Source organism: Microtus oregoni, unplaced genomic scaffold (genome assembly GCF_018167655.1).
Source record: "Microtus oregoni isolate MIOR12 unplaced genomic scaffold, Mior012 000009F_ref0000495, whole genome shotgun sequence".
Taxonomy (NCBI): Eukaryota; Metazoa; Chordata; class Mammalia; order Rodentia; family Cricetidae; genus Microtus; species Microtus oregoni.
In genome coordinates, this window is record NW_024543068.1 from 6,859,760 (window position 1) to 6,874,362 (window position 14,603).

Consider the following 14,603-nt stretch of genomic DNA (forward strand, 5'->3'; position numbering starts at 1 on the left):
AAGCTGTCTTCAGCCTGGCAGGCTTAAGAATAGAGGTTGGCAGGGAAAACTAAACTAAATGCTGGGAGAAAGAAGGCAGAGTCAGGGAGATGCCATGGAGCCACCGCCAGGAACAGACGAGCCAAAACTTTGCTGGTAAGCCACAGCCACGCGGCAATACACAGATTAATAAAATTAAGTTAAATTAAGATGTAAGAGCTAGACAATAAAAGGAGCTAATAGGCCAGGCAGTGATTTAATTAATACAGTTTCTGTGTAGTTGTTTCGGGAGTCTGGGCAGCTGGGAAACAAACGAGCAGCCTCTTCACAACAATAGATGGTGGTCTGGACCAGAGACTGGACAGGGTTAAAGGAAACTGGAGTCAAAAGCACTTCAGAGGGACGGGATTTCAAACAGGTTCCCCTGTTATGTTTCAGAAAAGTCCATTTCTATGTGTCTGCTCTTGTTCCTAATCCTGAATAATCTTCCCTCCCAGTACACACATGACAAACTCCCACTGATTAAGATGGAATTCAAGAGCTGTTTTCCTCCCATGAAGTTCTTTCTCTGTGAGAAGCATGGTCCTACAGACTGGAGTTCCTTTCATTCTTTATTTTACTTGCGTGTGTGTGTGTGTGTGTGTGTGTGTGTGTGTGTGATGTGAAAAGGGCATACTTGGTACAGAACATGTGTCAGAGGTCAGGGACAGCATCTAGTCAGCCTCAGTTCTCTGATTTGTTCCATGTCATGAGTGCTCTACCTGTTCCTACCTTGGAACAAAGAGGGCTCTTTACTTGGACATCATCTTCCTATCATATTCCAGGATCTAAGAAGCTGTTCCTCAGACATTTTCATGGAGATACTTCCTTTCTGTTATACTATCAGCATTATACTCCTGCTTCCAGCCTGAGAAATTAAAGGAAAGCTAATTTTAAAAAATTAATAATATTATTATTATTATTTGTGGTAGTATCAAAGAGTTCCACAATAGCCCAGAATGGAGTATAACAAAGGTTTATTTATTTGGGAATAAACTCACAGTAAGGATAGCAATCCACAATCCTTTGCATGCACTGGGAACTGGAACCAAATCCAGCAGAAAAAGGAGCTGCACATCCTTTTTGTCTGCACTTATAGTGCATGAGACCACGCCCAAACTGGACGTATCTTATTAGCTGAAGGAGTTCCCACAACAATTATCATTATCATTATTATTATTGATTTTGGGGACAGGGTTTCTCTGTGTAGCCCTAGCTGTCCTGGAAGTCACTATGTAGACCAGACTGACCTTGAACTCACAGATATCTGCTTGCCTCTGCCTCCCAAGTGCTGGGATATAAGGCAGGAGCCACCACAGCCCAGCAATTCTGAATTATTTTATTGGGAGTTTTAAATGTAGATACTTTTTTTTTTTTTTTTTTTTTTTTTTTTTTTTTTTTTTGGTTTTTCGAGACAGGGTTTCTCTGTGGTTTTGGAGCCTGTCCTGGAACTAGCTCTTGTAGACCAGGCTGGTCTTGAACTCACAGAGATCCGCCTGCTGTAGATACTTTTTAAATAAGTGACCAAATATACCTGAGAAGGATAGTGTCTGATGTTTTTCAGATAAACAAGATAACAAAATTGATTTAAATGAAATTACAGTTTGCTCACTAAAACTTTCATACAAACCATTCAACATCCAGAAAATTCAGACACGAGAAAGAATTATAAGCTATGCTATTTTTAAATACTAAAATGTTAAACTTAATAAAATATCCATAGATATAAAGTTCTGATGCCATAGTTGGTGGTACATAATCCTTTACCAATTTTTTATTATTATCTTATTTAAATAGTGCCAAAGCTTTTCTGAATAAGTGTCTTTTTTACTTGGACATGGAATCATAGTGATTGGTAATGTTTTGTTTTGTTTAATTTGATGCTGGGATTGCATCCAGGAGTTCACATATGCTAAACACATGCTGTATTATACCCCAACCCATTTAGTTCCTTTTTTTAAAAGTTGTTTGAAACAGCGTCTTCCTGTATTGCCCAGGCTGACTTCAGCCACAAGGCAGTTCTCCCAGAGGCTGGGATATAGGTGTATGCTATCATTCCTGGCTCCCATTTGGACTCTTTGGGTATCATAGCCTTTTAAAATAAAAACAGACTTAAAAGTTTGGCCAAGTACAATGGTGCATGACTTTACTTCCAACATTCCAGAGGCAGAGGCAGGAGGCTCACCGTGAGTTAAAAGCCAGCCTGATCAGGCCTAGAGAGATGACTCAGTGGTTAAGAGCACTGACTGCTCTTCCAGAGGACCTGGGTTCAATTCCTAGCACCCACATGGCAGCTCACAACTATCTATACTCTAGTTTTAGAGACCTAACACCCATAACAAAACACCAATGTACATAAAATATACATATTTTTTTTTAAAAAAAAGCCAGCCTGGTCTACATAGGTAGCTAAGACCTTAAAAGTGATTATCTAGGCTGGAGAGATGGCTCAGTGGTTAAGAGCATTGCCTGCTCTTCCAAAGGTCCTGAGTTCAATTCCCGGCAACCACATGGTGGCTCACAACCATCTATAATGAGATCTGGTGCCCTCTTCTGGCATGCAGATATACACACAGACAGAATATTGTATACATAATAAATAAATAAATAAATAAAAGTGATTATCTAGTAGAATTTCTGCATTTCACAAACAAAAACACCAATGCCTAGGATATATCATGAGCAGAACCCCACTTTATACCTCATCCATTTGGTGAATCATGTTGTAACCTGAGGGACTGGTCAAGGGAGCATGGGTAGGCTGCTGTCTTATGGTTTTCTATTGCTGTGGAAAGTCACCATGACCATGGCAACTCTTATAAATGAGAACGTTTAACTGAGGGGGCTTGCTTACAGTTTCAAAGGTTCAATCCATTATCATTGTATGGAGCTTGGTAGCAAGCAGGCAGACACTGTGCTAGAGCTGAGAGTCCTACATCTTTACTCAGAGGCAATAGGAAGTTAGCTGAGTATCACACTGCGAGAAGCTTGAACAAAAGAGACCTCAAAGCCCGCCCCAACAGTGATACACTTCCTCCAAAAGGGCCTCACCTCCTAATAGTGCCACTCCCTTTGGAGGCCATTTTCTTTCAATCCACCATAACTGCCCTTCATTTCATTACACTCTAAAAGTTGCCCTCCAACCCCTCCAAAAAATTTGATTACCTTTCTTTTGTTAAAATAATTTATTTAACTTTATTATTTTATGTGTGTTGGTATGAAGGTGTCAGATCCCCTGGAACTGGCATAAGAGACATTTATGAGCTTCCATGTGGGTGATGGGAACTGAACCAGGGTCCCCTAGCAGCCAGTGCTCCTAACTGTTGACCCATCTCTCCAGCCCCCTAGATTACCTTTCTTGAGGTTTTAATTCACTCATATGATGGAGGAAGGTCATTGGTTAATAAAGAAACTGCCTTGGCCCATTTTATTGGTTAGAACATAGGTAGGTGAAGTAAACAGAACAGAACGCTGGGAGGAAGAGGAAGTGAGCTCAGTCTCCACAGCTCTCCTCCCGGGAGTGGGGAGCATGGCATCTCTCTGAGGGGGAGCATGGCGTCTCTCTGAGGCGTTTGCTCCCGAGAGGAGAGCTGTGGAGACTGAGCTCACTTCCTCTTCCTCCCAGCGTTCTGTTCTGTTTACTTCACCTACCTATGTTCTAACCAATAAAATGGGCCAAGGCAGTTCCTTTATTAGCCAATGACCTTCCTCCATCACTCATACAAAAGATAAAAGGTGGACCAATGACTGTGAAAATCCTCCCAGAATACATTATTTTGCCCTTAATAGCAAGTTTGACATGATGAATATTTGGTCATAGAAAGTCTTTTGACTTCCAAGTTCATGTATGTTAGATTCTATACCACTTCTGCTGATACTGACGCACTATGGGGTAAGTCTTGGTCTTTCTGTCTCTGGGGCCTCTTGTGTGGAAACCTGCAGTCCCTCTTCCTGTTGGAGGTGAGTTGAAACTCTACAGGGGAGAACCTTTCTCGGCCTCCTGGCTTCAACTTTCAGCCCTCCCTTCCATTCTCAAATGACTCACATTTTCAAAAAGCTCCTTGTGGATTATATATGAACACAGATTCCCCCACACACGCACAACAATAAAATGACAGTTGGTTTTCATTTTCCTTCAAGGGAGTGCATGAGTTCATAGCTTAACCTTGGTCAAGTGACAAACATGGCAAGCAGCCCAGGAGGCAAAGCTTCCAGAAGAGTTAGAATTCATTGCTCTTGACTTGAGTTGTCATGAGACTAACAAACAAATTGATGCTGTCGCCTTGTGGCACATTTGGCAACACAGATAACCGCCACAGACAGAATAGTGGACGTTAACATATTTTCCCTCTCTGGTAGCAGCACCTAAAGTGATCATTATTCCTCTTGTCTTTTCTGTGAACTTGATAGTTGACTTTCTCTTAGTCATTTGTGGAATACATTGTGTATTTGTTGACCAGGGTTGCTGAAACAAAATACTACCAGCTGGCTGGCTTATGCAACAGAAAGGTATTTTCTCACAGTTCTACAAAATCAAGATGCCAGTAAAGTTGATTTTTTTCCCCCTTTTTCCTGAGGTCCAACTTCTTGACTTGCAGGTGCCCATCCTTCTTTGTGTATGTATATTGTTCTCCTTGTGTGCGTCCCTGTGATGGATTGGGTGAGCAATGTTCCCTAAAGGTTTGAGTTTTTGAAAACTTGGCCCCTGTGTTGGTTTGAATAGAGGAATAGCCCCACATACAATAGGGTTCATATATTTTAATGCTTAAGGAGTGGCATTAGGAGGTATGGTCTTGTTGGAGTGGGTGTGGCCTTGTTGGGTAGGTGTGACTCTGTTGGTGTGTGTTGGAGACCAGCCTAGATAAATATACCTTTTGTCAGGGTAGGAGCATTGGAATTTAGAAATATTAATAAAGAATTCAGGGGCTGAAGAGATGGCTCAGTGGTTAAGAGCACTGACTGCTCTTCCAGAGGACCTGGGTTCAATTACCAGCACCCACATGGCAGCTCACACCTGTCTGAAGATCCGGTTGCAGGGGATATGACACCTTTACACCAATGCACATAAAAAATAAAGTTAAAAAAATGAATTCAAAGACACAAAAATAGTAAGACAGAAAAATGTACAATAGTACTGGAAGGGAGTTCCAGTGAGTACTGAAATTGCCCGCATTTATTTTCCAGTTTGCTTAAAATACCCAGAACCCAAGAGGTAGGAGTAAGATTAAAAAAAAAAACTGCATTAACATGATACAAGGAAATGAACAGACTAGTTGGAAGTCGCAGGCTACATCCATAGTTAAACATTCTGTTGCTAGAACAAAACAAGTCACGCTCGCTCAAGTCATCATGGTGGGCAGACCTGCTGTGTGGTAATTATAGTTGCAGCTTCAAGCAAGTGGCTGGATGGTTTTCGAAAATGATATTATAATGCTGCTGGATTCAACAAACTGGGTTTAATGCGAGGTGATACACTACATGAGACTGAAGATGTGAAAGAAGCCATAAGAAGGCTTCCTGAGCATCTTTATAATGACGGAATGTTTCGAATTAAGAGAGCCCTGGACCTGAGCATGCAGCATCAGATCTTGCCTAAGGAGCAGTGGACAAAATATGAGGAGGACAAATTCTACCTTAAATCCTATCTGAAAGAAGTTATTCGGGAAAGAAAAGAGAAAGAAGACGGGCAAAGAAGTGATCTTGTAGTTGAGATCTGTGGATGTGCCTGGTCTCAGCATATTTTTTTATTTTTATTTTTTTTATTTTTTATTTTTTTTTTTTTTATTTTTCGAGACAGGGTTTCTCCGTAGCTTTTGGTTCCTGTCCTGGAACTAGCTCTTGTAGACCAGGCTGGCCTCGAACTCCCAGAGATCCGCCTGCCTCTGCCTCCCGAGTGCTGGGATTAAAGGCGTGCGCCACCACCGCCCGGCTCTCAGCATATTTTTATGAAGTTGTTTCAGCCTGAATCACAGTTTAAGAATTATTTGTTCTTCTGATACCTCACTTTAAATAAATGTGTATTGAAGCCAAAAAAAAAAAACCAACAAAACAAAACAAGTCACACTCACACAGCGTTTCTCAGCCGGGTGGTGGTGGTACATGCCTTTAATCCCAGCACTCGGGAGGCAGAGGCTGGTGGATCTCTGTGAGTTTTAGGCCAGCCTAGTCTACAAAAGTGAGTTCCAGGACAGGTTCCAAACCTACAAAGAAACCCTGTCTCGAAAAACAAAAAGAAAACAAAACAAAAAAACAAAACATAAAAAAGACAGGGTTTCTCTGTGTGACAGTCATAGTTGTCCTGGAACTAGCTATTGTAGACCAGGCTGGCCTTGAACTCACAGAGATCCACTTGCCTCTATCTCCCAAGTACTGGGATTAAAATGCATCATTTTGTTGTTGTTGTTGTTTGTTTGTTTGTTTTGTTTTGTTTTTCAAAACATGGTATCACTATATACCTCTAGCTGTCCTGGAACTCACTATGTAGACCAGGCTGGTCTTGAACTCACAGAGATTACCTACCTCTGCCTCCTGAGTGCTAGGATTAAGGGTGTGCACCAGGCTGCCTGACAAGCAGCACTATTTATATTAACGAAAGCAAACAATTACAGCCCAGATTCCAAGTATCAAATGAAATGCTGTGTAGGCCTGACAAGTATCCCAATTACATTGTTCATGGAAAAGGAAGGTTACTGTCCAGTATTGTTGAGCACTCTTCTAATTCTAGCATTGGGGTGTTTAATGCAGGAAGGTCATGAGTTTGAAGGCAGCCTGGACTATATAGCAGGTTCAGGCCACCCCATGATGAATAATAAGCCCCAGGTCACATATACGGGTGGTCTCTCTTATTCTTTCAGTTCACATGACTGAGGGGAGGACTCACCCAACTGGTGACTGGCATTACACTACAGGACTGGGATCAGAAACTCTCCTGAGAGAGCTGGGAGAAAGAATGAAAGGAAAGGGGTTCGTATCCACTCAGGACCCCCGTGACCAAGTTCTCAGCATGAAGGAGATTTATTTCTCCAGAAGGACAAAGGGCAGGGGATATGGGACAAATACAGGAGATAGAGGAAGAGGGAGAAGGAGAAGGGAGCAATGGAGTGGGGAAGGGATATTGGTCCTGGAGGACAAAGGACTGCATCTGGATGGGGAGGAGACAGATGTGGCCCATAGACAAATGTCAGTTTATAAAGGTACAAGGGGAAACCCTGTGTTAGGATGTGTTTAATTTTAGTTGGGCATGTGAGCTAAGTGAGCCAAAGGGGACTTTTGATTGCCAGACTTCAATACTTTAATAGCTGAACCTTGGTAGTCAAACTCAGGAGGAAGAAGTGGGCGAATAAGGGACTAGACCTTGGGGGCAGCTTTAGGAATGCAATCTAATGGTTTTTACCAAGGCAACAGGAATGGGGGAGAAGGGCAAGGCCTGCCAGAGCCGTGCTTATTACACTCAAGTCATGAGAGTCCCTTCAGAGAGGAACCAGGTCCCTTCCCCAGGATGGGTTGACTCAAGCAGCACCTTAGTTTGCACCTGTGTGTGTGTCCCTGGAGACTTAATACTTCCCTTCTATCCTTCGCTGCAGAAGTGGGAGGGAAGGGACCTTTCCCACTTTGGTAGGCCACAGCCCTGAACTCTTCTTTATACCGGGTATCTATCTACTGTGGGATAGGCTGTTTCATGGCTCTGCTCTTTCCAACACGACTAGTTAATCTTTACTTTCAACTCTTGGACTTTGCTTTCCTTCTTTAATCGTTCAGTCCTGGTGACTAAGAAAGATATCATTTCTGGTGAAAACATTCACTTTGCCTCCCAATGACCTAATAATCATATCCCCACCATCCCCACCACCACCACCCACTGCCCATGCAACAGGACATTGCTCTCACCCTGTGGATATCAGGCTTTGCCATGTGACTTGCTTTGGGGCTACAGAAGAACAGCTGTATGGGTTGCTGGCAGCAGCAAGAGCCATGTGCTCCCTTTGTCCTGTCAGAGCCGAGCATTACTGCCCTCCATACCCTCTACTCTCACACCCTGGCTTGACCTCTGTTCCACACCTACCTTTACATGTACTCGTGCCCACTTTAGATAGTGTCTTGTGTGTGCCAGCCTCCAGAATCCTCCTTGTAGACAGACTTTCCCCTCTTCCAGGATCTCTGAATCTACGTATAGACCACAGTGTTAGTGGTCAGACTTTGAAGGCGAGGACCACACCATGGACATTGTTGTATGACAAAACTTTTCCTGGGGAGTCGCAACACACACGTTTACTTACCCTAGGTAGGGAGTGCGTGACAGACAAGAGTACAGATATCAAATTCTAACTTTGTGAGCCTCGGGTTTACTGGGGTTCCTTACAGGAGTATGGGTTAGGGGTTCCTTACAGGAACAGAAATGACAGGCAGCTCAAGAGGTTAAAGGGTGTCCTTTCCTGGTGCCTAGGTTGGTCTAAACCTCTTCCAGGCAGCTGGTCTGCTTTCAAGTCTTCCTTGTAGCTTTTCTCCTCTGAGTGAGCTTCATGTCATTTGAGAGGGACTCTCACCTTTATTGTTTATTCTGGCAGGGAAGGGCCTAGTGAATTTACTCAGTTTCAGGGACTTCCTGAAGTTACTTTGAGTTATTTGCCATCCTACCTAAGGCGCTTCCCTGCAGGGTGGAATGTTTCAGTGTCAAAGCAACTGTTCCACAGCAGAGATGGGGGGGGGTGCACATACAAGCAAACAAGATCTTTAGCATTCCGTATTCATGTACACATGTGTGAATGCACATGCATCTACACATATGTGAACATACATGAACACGGTCACACACATGCAAAAAAGGAAAAGAAAGGTGTCTTGGCTTTACATAATGTTAATAATATATGACTTTAGCAGAACTTTTTGCCATGATGTACACAATTTCTAGAAGAGTCTAGAAGAAATCTCAAGGGATTTCTGGAGCTCTGGAAGTTAGCAGGAACGTTCCCCAAACCCACTCAGTTGCTATAATTGCTGCATCTCAATTGCAAGAACCCAAATTCACTTTGAGATGAGCAATATTTGATATTCTGAGAGTAGGTCTCAGGGCTAGACTTTTGAAGCAGGATAAGAGCCTTAAATATGAATAGCAGTTGGTATTTTTTTATCTTCCAAATCTATCCTTTATATTCTTATTTTGAATGAACCCACAGTTCTATATTCTCACCTGTGTTAAACAGAATTTTACAAGGACGGATTTTCAGATCACGACTGTGAAGAATGCTGCTGGGACATGGCTTTTCTGTCATGGAACAAGTTGTCCACTCCTCGTCCAGAGTAAAACCAGTAAGTTGGCTTAGGACTCCATTAGTCCCAGCACTTGGGAGGCAAAGGCAGGCAGATACCTGTAAGTTAGAGTCCAGCCTAGGCTACACAGTTAAGTTCCAGGCCAGCCAGGGCTATAGTAAAACCCTGTCTCAAAAAAAAAATAATAATAATGATAAACGCAAAACCCAACACACAAACAACAAATGACTGAGGAGGGCAGATGCTGCACTTTCTTTGGCTCCGAAGTTGAAGCTAGATAGGCTGCTTGTCAAGTGCTTCTATCTGATGTTGGCCTGGCATCGTATCCCAGGGCCTTCAGAATTCAAAAGAAATGAAACAGCTCATCCAGGATCTTCCCTGGAGACCGAGAGATCTTCACTGTCATTTGCTGGTGCGTGTTACATGCCTGACTAACTCAGAACACCACAACTCTGACTCTGTCCCACCTGAGCTCATAAGCCTTCCATGATTTTCTAGGCCTAACCTCTGACTCTTTAGCCTGGAATGTCACTCTGTCACACTGTAGCCCAGGTTGGCCTATAACTATGTAATCAAGCTATGTAACCCAGGTTGACCTCAAACTTATGGTAATCCTCCTATCTCAGCTTTTCAGGTGTTGGGTTAACAGGCACAAACCACGGTATTCAGTCAACTAAGATTTCCTTTCTTTCTTTACCCTCTCTTTCCCTTTATTTTTCCTGCCTGATTTTCAGTTTTCAGATTGAATGCAATGCCTATCAAAATTCCAAGTGGGCTAATAGAATGAACAGGCAGTTTTCAAAAGAAACAAATGGCCAGTAACTGTTTTGAAAAGTGTTCAGCATCCCTAATTATAAGAGAAATGCAAATTATAGCTACTTGACATACAACCTCACCCCATCGAGAATGGTTTTCATCCAGAAATCTAACTAAAAAAAAAAAAAACACTGGAAAAGAGGTGAGGAAAGAGGAACCTTGATTCTTCGTGGGAGTCCAAACGAATAGAGCCATTGTGGACATCAATTTGAAGGTTCCTCAAAGTAATTCAAAATCAAACTGCCATATAACACAGCTGTTCCACTACTGGGCATATATCTAGACAACCCCATATTCTACCATAATGACTTTTATAGATCCACGCTTATCACCACTCCATCATGGCAAGGAGATGGGACCAACCCAGGTGTCCACCAACAAATTAATGGGGAGCAAAAATGCACTGCATATAGACAAAATGGAACGTTACTCATCTGTAGAGAAAGATGACATCTATAGGAAAAATGGGTGAGCTGGGAAAGCATATTAAGCAAATGACCCAAACTCAAACAAACTGCACGTTCTGCCTCTCATAGGTGGGGGCTAGCCTATAGTGTGTGCAGGCATATATGCAAAGAGCTGCACGGGTAAGGGTAACATTCAGAAAGACCAAGGAAGGGTAACATTAGGTGATGACCAGGGACAGAATGCAGGGAAAAGGACACGTGAGCCATGAAAGAGGACACAAAGCTTTGGGTTTTTGTTTCTTTGCTGTTTGTTTTGGTTTTTTGTTTTTGTTTTCTAGTTTCAACTCTCGTGGTTTCCTTATTTTGTTCGTGGGTAAGTATATAAAAATGTAATTGACAGTCAAAGTAGAAAACCTGAAGTATGCCAGCGGTAGTGGCACACACCTTTAGTCCCATCACTCTGGGGGGCAGAGGCAGGAGGATCTCTGTGAGTCTGAGGCCAGCCTGGCCTGCATAGTGAGTTCCAGGACAGCCAGGGCTACCCAGAGAAACCCTGTCTCAGAAAAGACAGGAAAGCAAGACAAAACAACAAACAAAAAACCCTGAAGTGAAGCTGCATGACGTCAGAATAGCCGTTCTAACCTGTGGTATACGGGGTTTGGGACTGGGCAAATGTGTGTTTAGTGGTGTTCTCTGGGTGATGCTTTGTTTGAGAATTAATTACAGTACAATGACTTTATTGAATAAACAAATAAGGTCTTTTTAACATATTTAAAACTTCATGTTGTTTGTTTTGCCTCTGCTTTAGGTTTCTTTGTTCCTTCTTTGTTCCTGCAACTGCTGTTGAACTTGGCTTGTGGTTTCCCTTTACAATGGGCCCAAATACCATCCCTGACAAGCACCCCTGGGACATCTGCATAGATTTATTAAGTGCTCTCATAAGTGATAGATAACCCAATTTTATTCTCAGCATGGAATACTTCACCTCTGAGAGTTGAGCTATGTGAATGTCTGGCTACCAACACCCAGATGTCCACCAGATGCCTGAACGCTCTGATTTAACTCCATTCTGGCTCGGGAAATAGAATAATGACCCAAAGGTGTTATTCAGACCCATGATCACTCTTCCATCAGATGTCAGTCACTAGGGTGCCAGCTAGATGTCTGTCTGACTAGGCATAAATTGGGGGTTCCCATGACCTCTACTTTGAGTTTGATTAATTAGCTACATCCTGTCACGGAACTTAGGGAAATACTCTGTGACCCTGCCCAGTTTAGTATAAAGGTTAAAAACCAGGTGGAAGAAATGATAGGCTAACATGGGAAGTGGCCCAGAGCCTTTGTGCCCTCTCTGGGCATGCTACCTCCCAGAAAACTCTTCATGTGAAATCACCTTTGGGGGATTTGTGGAGGCTTCACTAAGTGGACGTGGATTTTGATAACACCGGTGGCTATTGGTGATCAACCCAGGCCTCAGTCCGTACCCTACCAGAGTTCCGGGAGACTCTGATCACGTGGTTAGTTCTCCTGAGGCTCTTCAGGAATCTACCCAGAGTCACCTCATTAAAACAAAAAATTCAGTCACTCCGAGGAATCCAAGGAATTTAGAAGTTCAGTGTCAAGAAGTGGGCCCAAGGACCAATTCTTAGAACAAAACATTTTTCCCTACAAGGGTTCTAGGAGTCCTGCCTGGGAAAACGGGGCAAAGACCGTATATAAATGTATGCCACAATAGCCTCCTTACACATACACGCTAGTGCCCCAAGGTGGGACCCATTCTGTCACAGCCAATCACCGCATCCCCACTGCATTGCCCAGAACGCTCTGTGTTCTCGTGTTCACGCCTGCCATCCTTGCTGTTGAGGGCTCTTTTGCTTGCTGTTCTTTGTCTAGAGGCCTGTACCTGCCAACTTCCGTCGGATCACTGCTTACCCAATTTCTATGTTCCTGAAGATAGCCTTCCCAGACTGTTCCATTTAGGCAGGGTCTCCTTGCTATACTTAATCTTGGCCTCTTTGCCCTTCTTTTCCTCCATTGCACTCACCCGTCCTTGCAATTGCACTTGCATACCGGCACTCTCTTGCACGTACCTGCACACAGATACATATAATTAACAATAAACCATTTAAAATATTTTGACATTCTTGAGGTCCATAGTCACAATCTGGTGTTCTTTTCCTTTAGGCCCCTTCTCTGTTATCCTGCTAGATAGATATACATTCCCCATCTGACTGTGTTAGCCCGTAGATTCCTCGTACCCCTAGGACCTCTGTCTTCTTGGGAGGGGAAGAAGAAACTGTTCTGTTAAGCGCATCCCTCCAGGTCCAGCTACCCCTGCATACCTCATTAAGTGGAAACCACAGACTGGGATGTGTGAGAGGGTCATAATGAACGCTTGTCTGAGAACTAAGATATGGAAGTAGAGACAATTGAAGGCATCTCTGAGGCCGAGCGTTCTGATGTTGACTCCCCCAGCATATTAGGGGGGAGAGGGTTGCAACCACTATTTGATAGTGTCTAGAAGCTTGATCAAGGGTCCCATTTCAACTATTCAAAGCTGGTGAGTGAACTTAGGACATTATCTCCTCCTTCTCTGTTCTGGAAGGTTTTATCATGTGTGGTGGATCTCAAATTGTGTCCTCATATTTAAGTAAATGAAGAAAAGGAAAAAAGTCAAGAAAGAAAAAATGAACAGTCTTTCAAAAAACCTAATATCACTTCTTTACACACACTTCAGAGCTCTGGACTCTAGCACAGAGGATTGGGGTATTGGAGAGGCACATTGCTGAGGCCACTGGGGTGGATCAGGAACCTATAGCGTCTCACTAGGATTTGCAGGGTCTTGGTCCCCTCTGGTCCCAGTGACACACTGGAGCCTTGGCTCACATTCTAACTAAGGATCGTAAGAGACATAGGTGCCGTGCAGCAACAGCCTGACTGAAGAACTTCTTGGCTTTGGAACAGAAACACTGGGGAAGGCACCTCTAATCACCCACTTCCAAGAAGACAGGAAGGAGTTTCAGAACAGATATTCAGAACCAAGCTTTGTCTTCAGACAGAAATCTGAATGTCACCTATAATGACAGTTATTTCTCCTGCAGACTTTTGAATGACATATAACTTCCTGACAAGGATGAAAATATAACTGTAGAACCTGTTAAAAGTTAGACAACCATGTTTATGCTAAGTAACTCCATGTCATAAAATACGAAGTCATTACTAGGGACATGAAGGGGTGACCGGCCAATATTACAAGTGTACCCTGAGTTCTCACTTCAGTGGTCCATGCCTGTAAGACTTACTCTCTGGGGAGTACCCTATTCCAAGTTCACACAACATTGTGGTGAGCTGCGTGTCCTACAGCCATCAACTACCTGTTCGAATACTTCCTTTGCTTTTCTGAAGTTGTTTGGCCTCATGAAACATACATCTCTGAGGTTTAGAGTTTCTTTCATCTGCAAAATTAAAACAGGAAATGGCAAGAAGTTGCTGTGGAGTGTGTCACTTTTCTTGTTCTATTGATAAAATAACTGGGAAAAAAAGGACAAAGTAGAAAGGCTACTGGGGTGGGGGGCATAGTGCATGCCTTCCCAACACTTGGGAGGCAGAGGCAGGGACGTCTCTTAGTTCAAGGCCAGCCTGGTCTTCAAAATGAGTGCCAGGATAACCAGGACCATATAGACAAATCCTGTCTCAAAAAAAAAAAAAAAAAAAAAAAAAAACAAAGGGGGAAAGAGGAAGAGGAGGAGGGCTTATTTTGACTCAGTTTGGGGGCCTAGTCCTAGTGGAGAAGTCACATTGGCAGAAGCATGAGGAACTGGACACATTGTATCTACAGGCTCGATAGTCAAGAGAGTGATGGATGCTGGGGTTTGACTTGTTCCCATTTCTGTATTCAATACTGGACCCCAGCGGGAGGGATGGTACTACCTACATGCCAGTTGGGCACTCCTTGCCCTTTTATTTCATGTTTTTAAGACAGGGTTTCTATGTAGCTTTGGGGCCCGTCCTGGAACTAGCTCTTATAGACCAGGCTGGTCTCGAACTCACAGAAATCCACCTGCCTCTGCCTCCTGGGATTAAAGGCATGCACCA

The 14,603-nt window shown here is 43.3% G+C and overlaps 2 protein-coding genes across 4 annotated transcripts in view; both read left to right on the top strand.

The window, feature by feature from the left end:
* Ston2 (stonin 2) overlaps positions 1-14,603 on the top strand; it is a 154,414-nt gene that overhangs the window by 69,929 nt on the left and 69,882 nt on the right. The window lies entirely within an intron of this gene.
* The window catches only part of LOC121452224 (cytochrome b-c1 complex subunit 7-like), a 35,888-nt gene continuing 26,762 nt past the window's right edge, over positions 5,478-14,603 (top strand). Inside the window, exon 1 of the mRNA XM_041658163.1 lies at positions 5,478-5,752. Within this exon, the coding sequence (XP_041514097.1) occupies positions 5,478-5,752 (275 nt within the window). The remainder of the gene's footprint in view (positions 5,753-14,603) is intronic.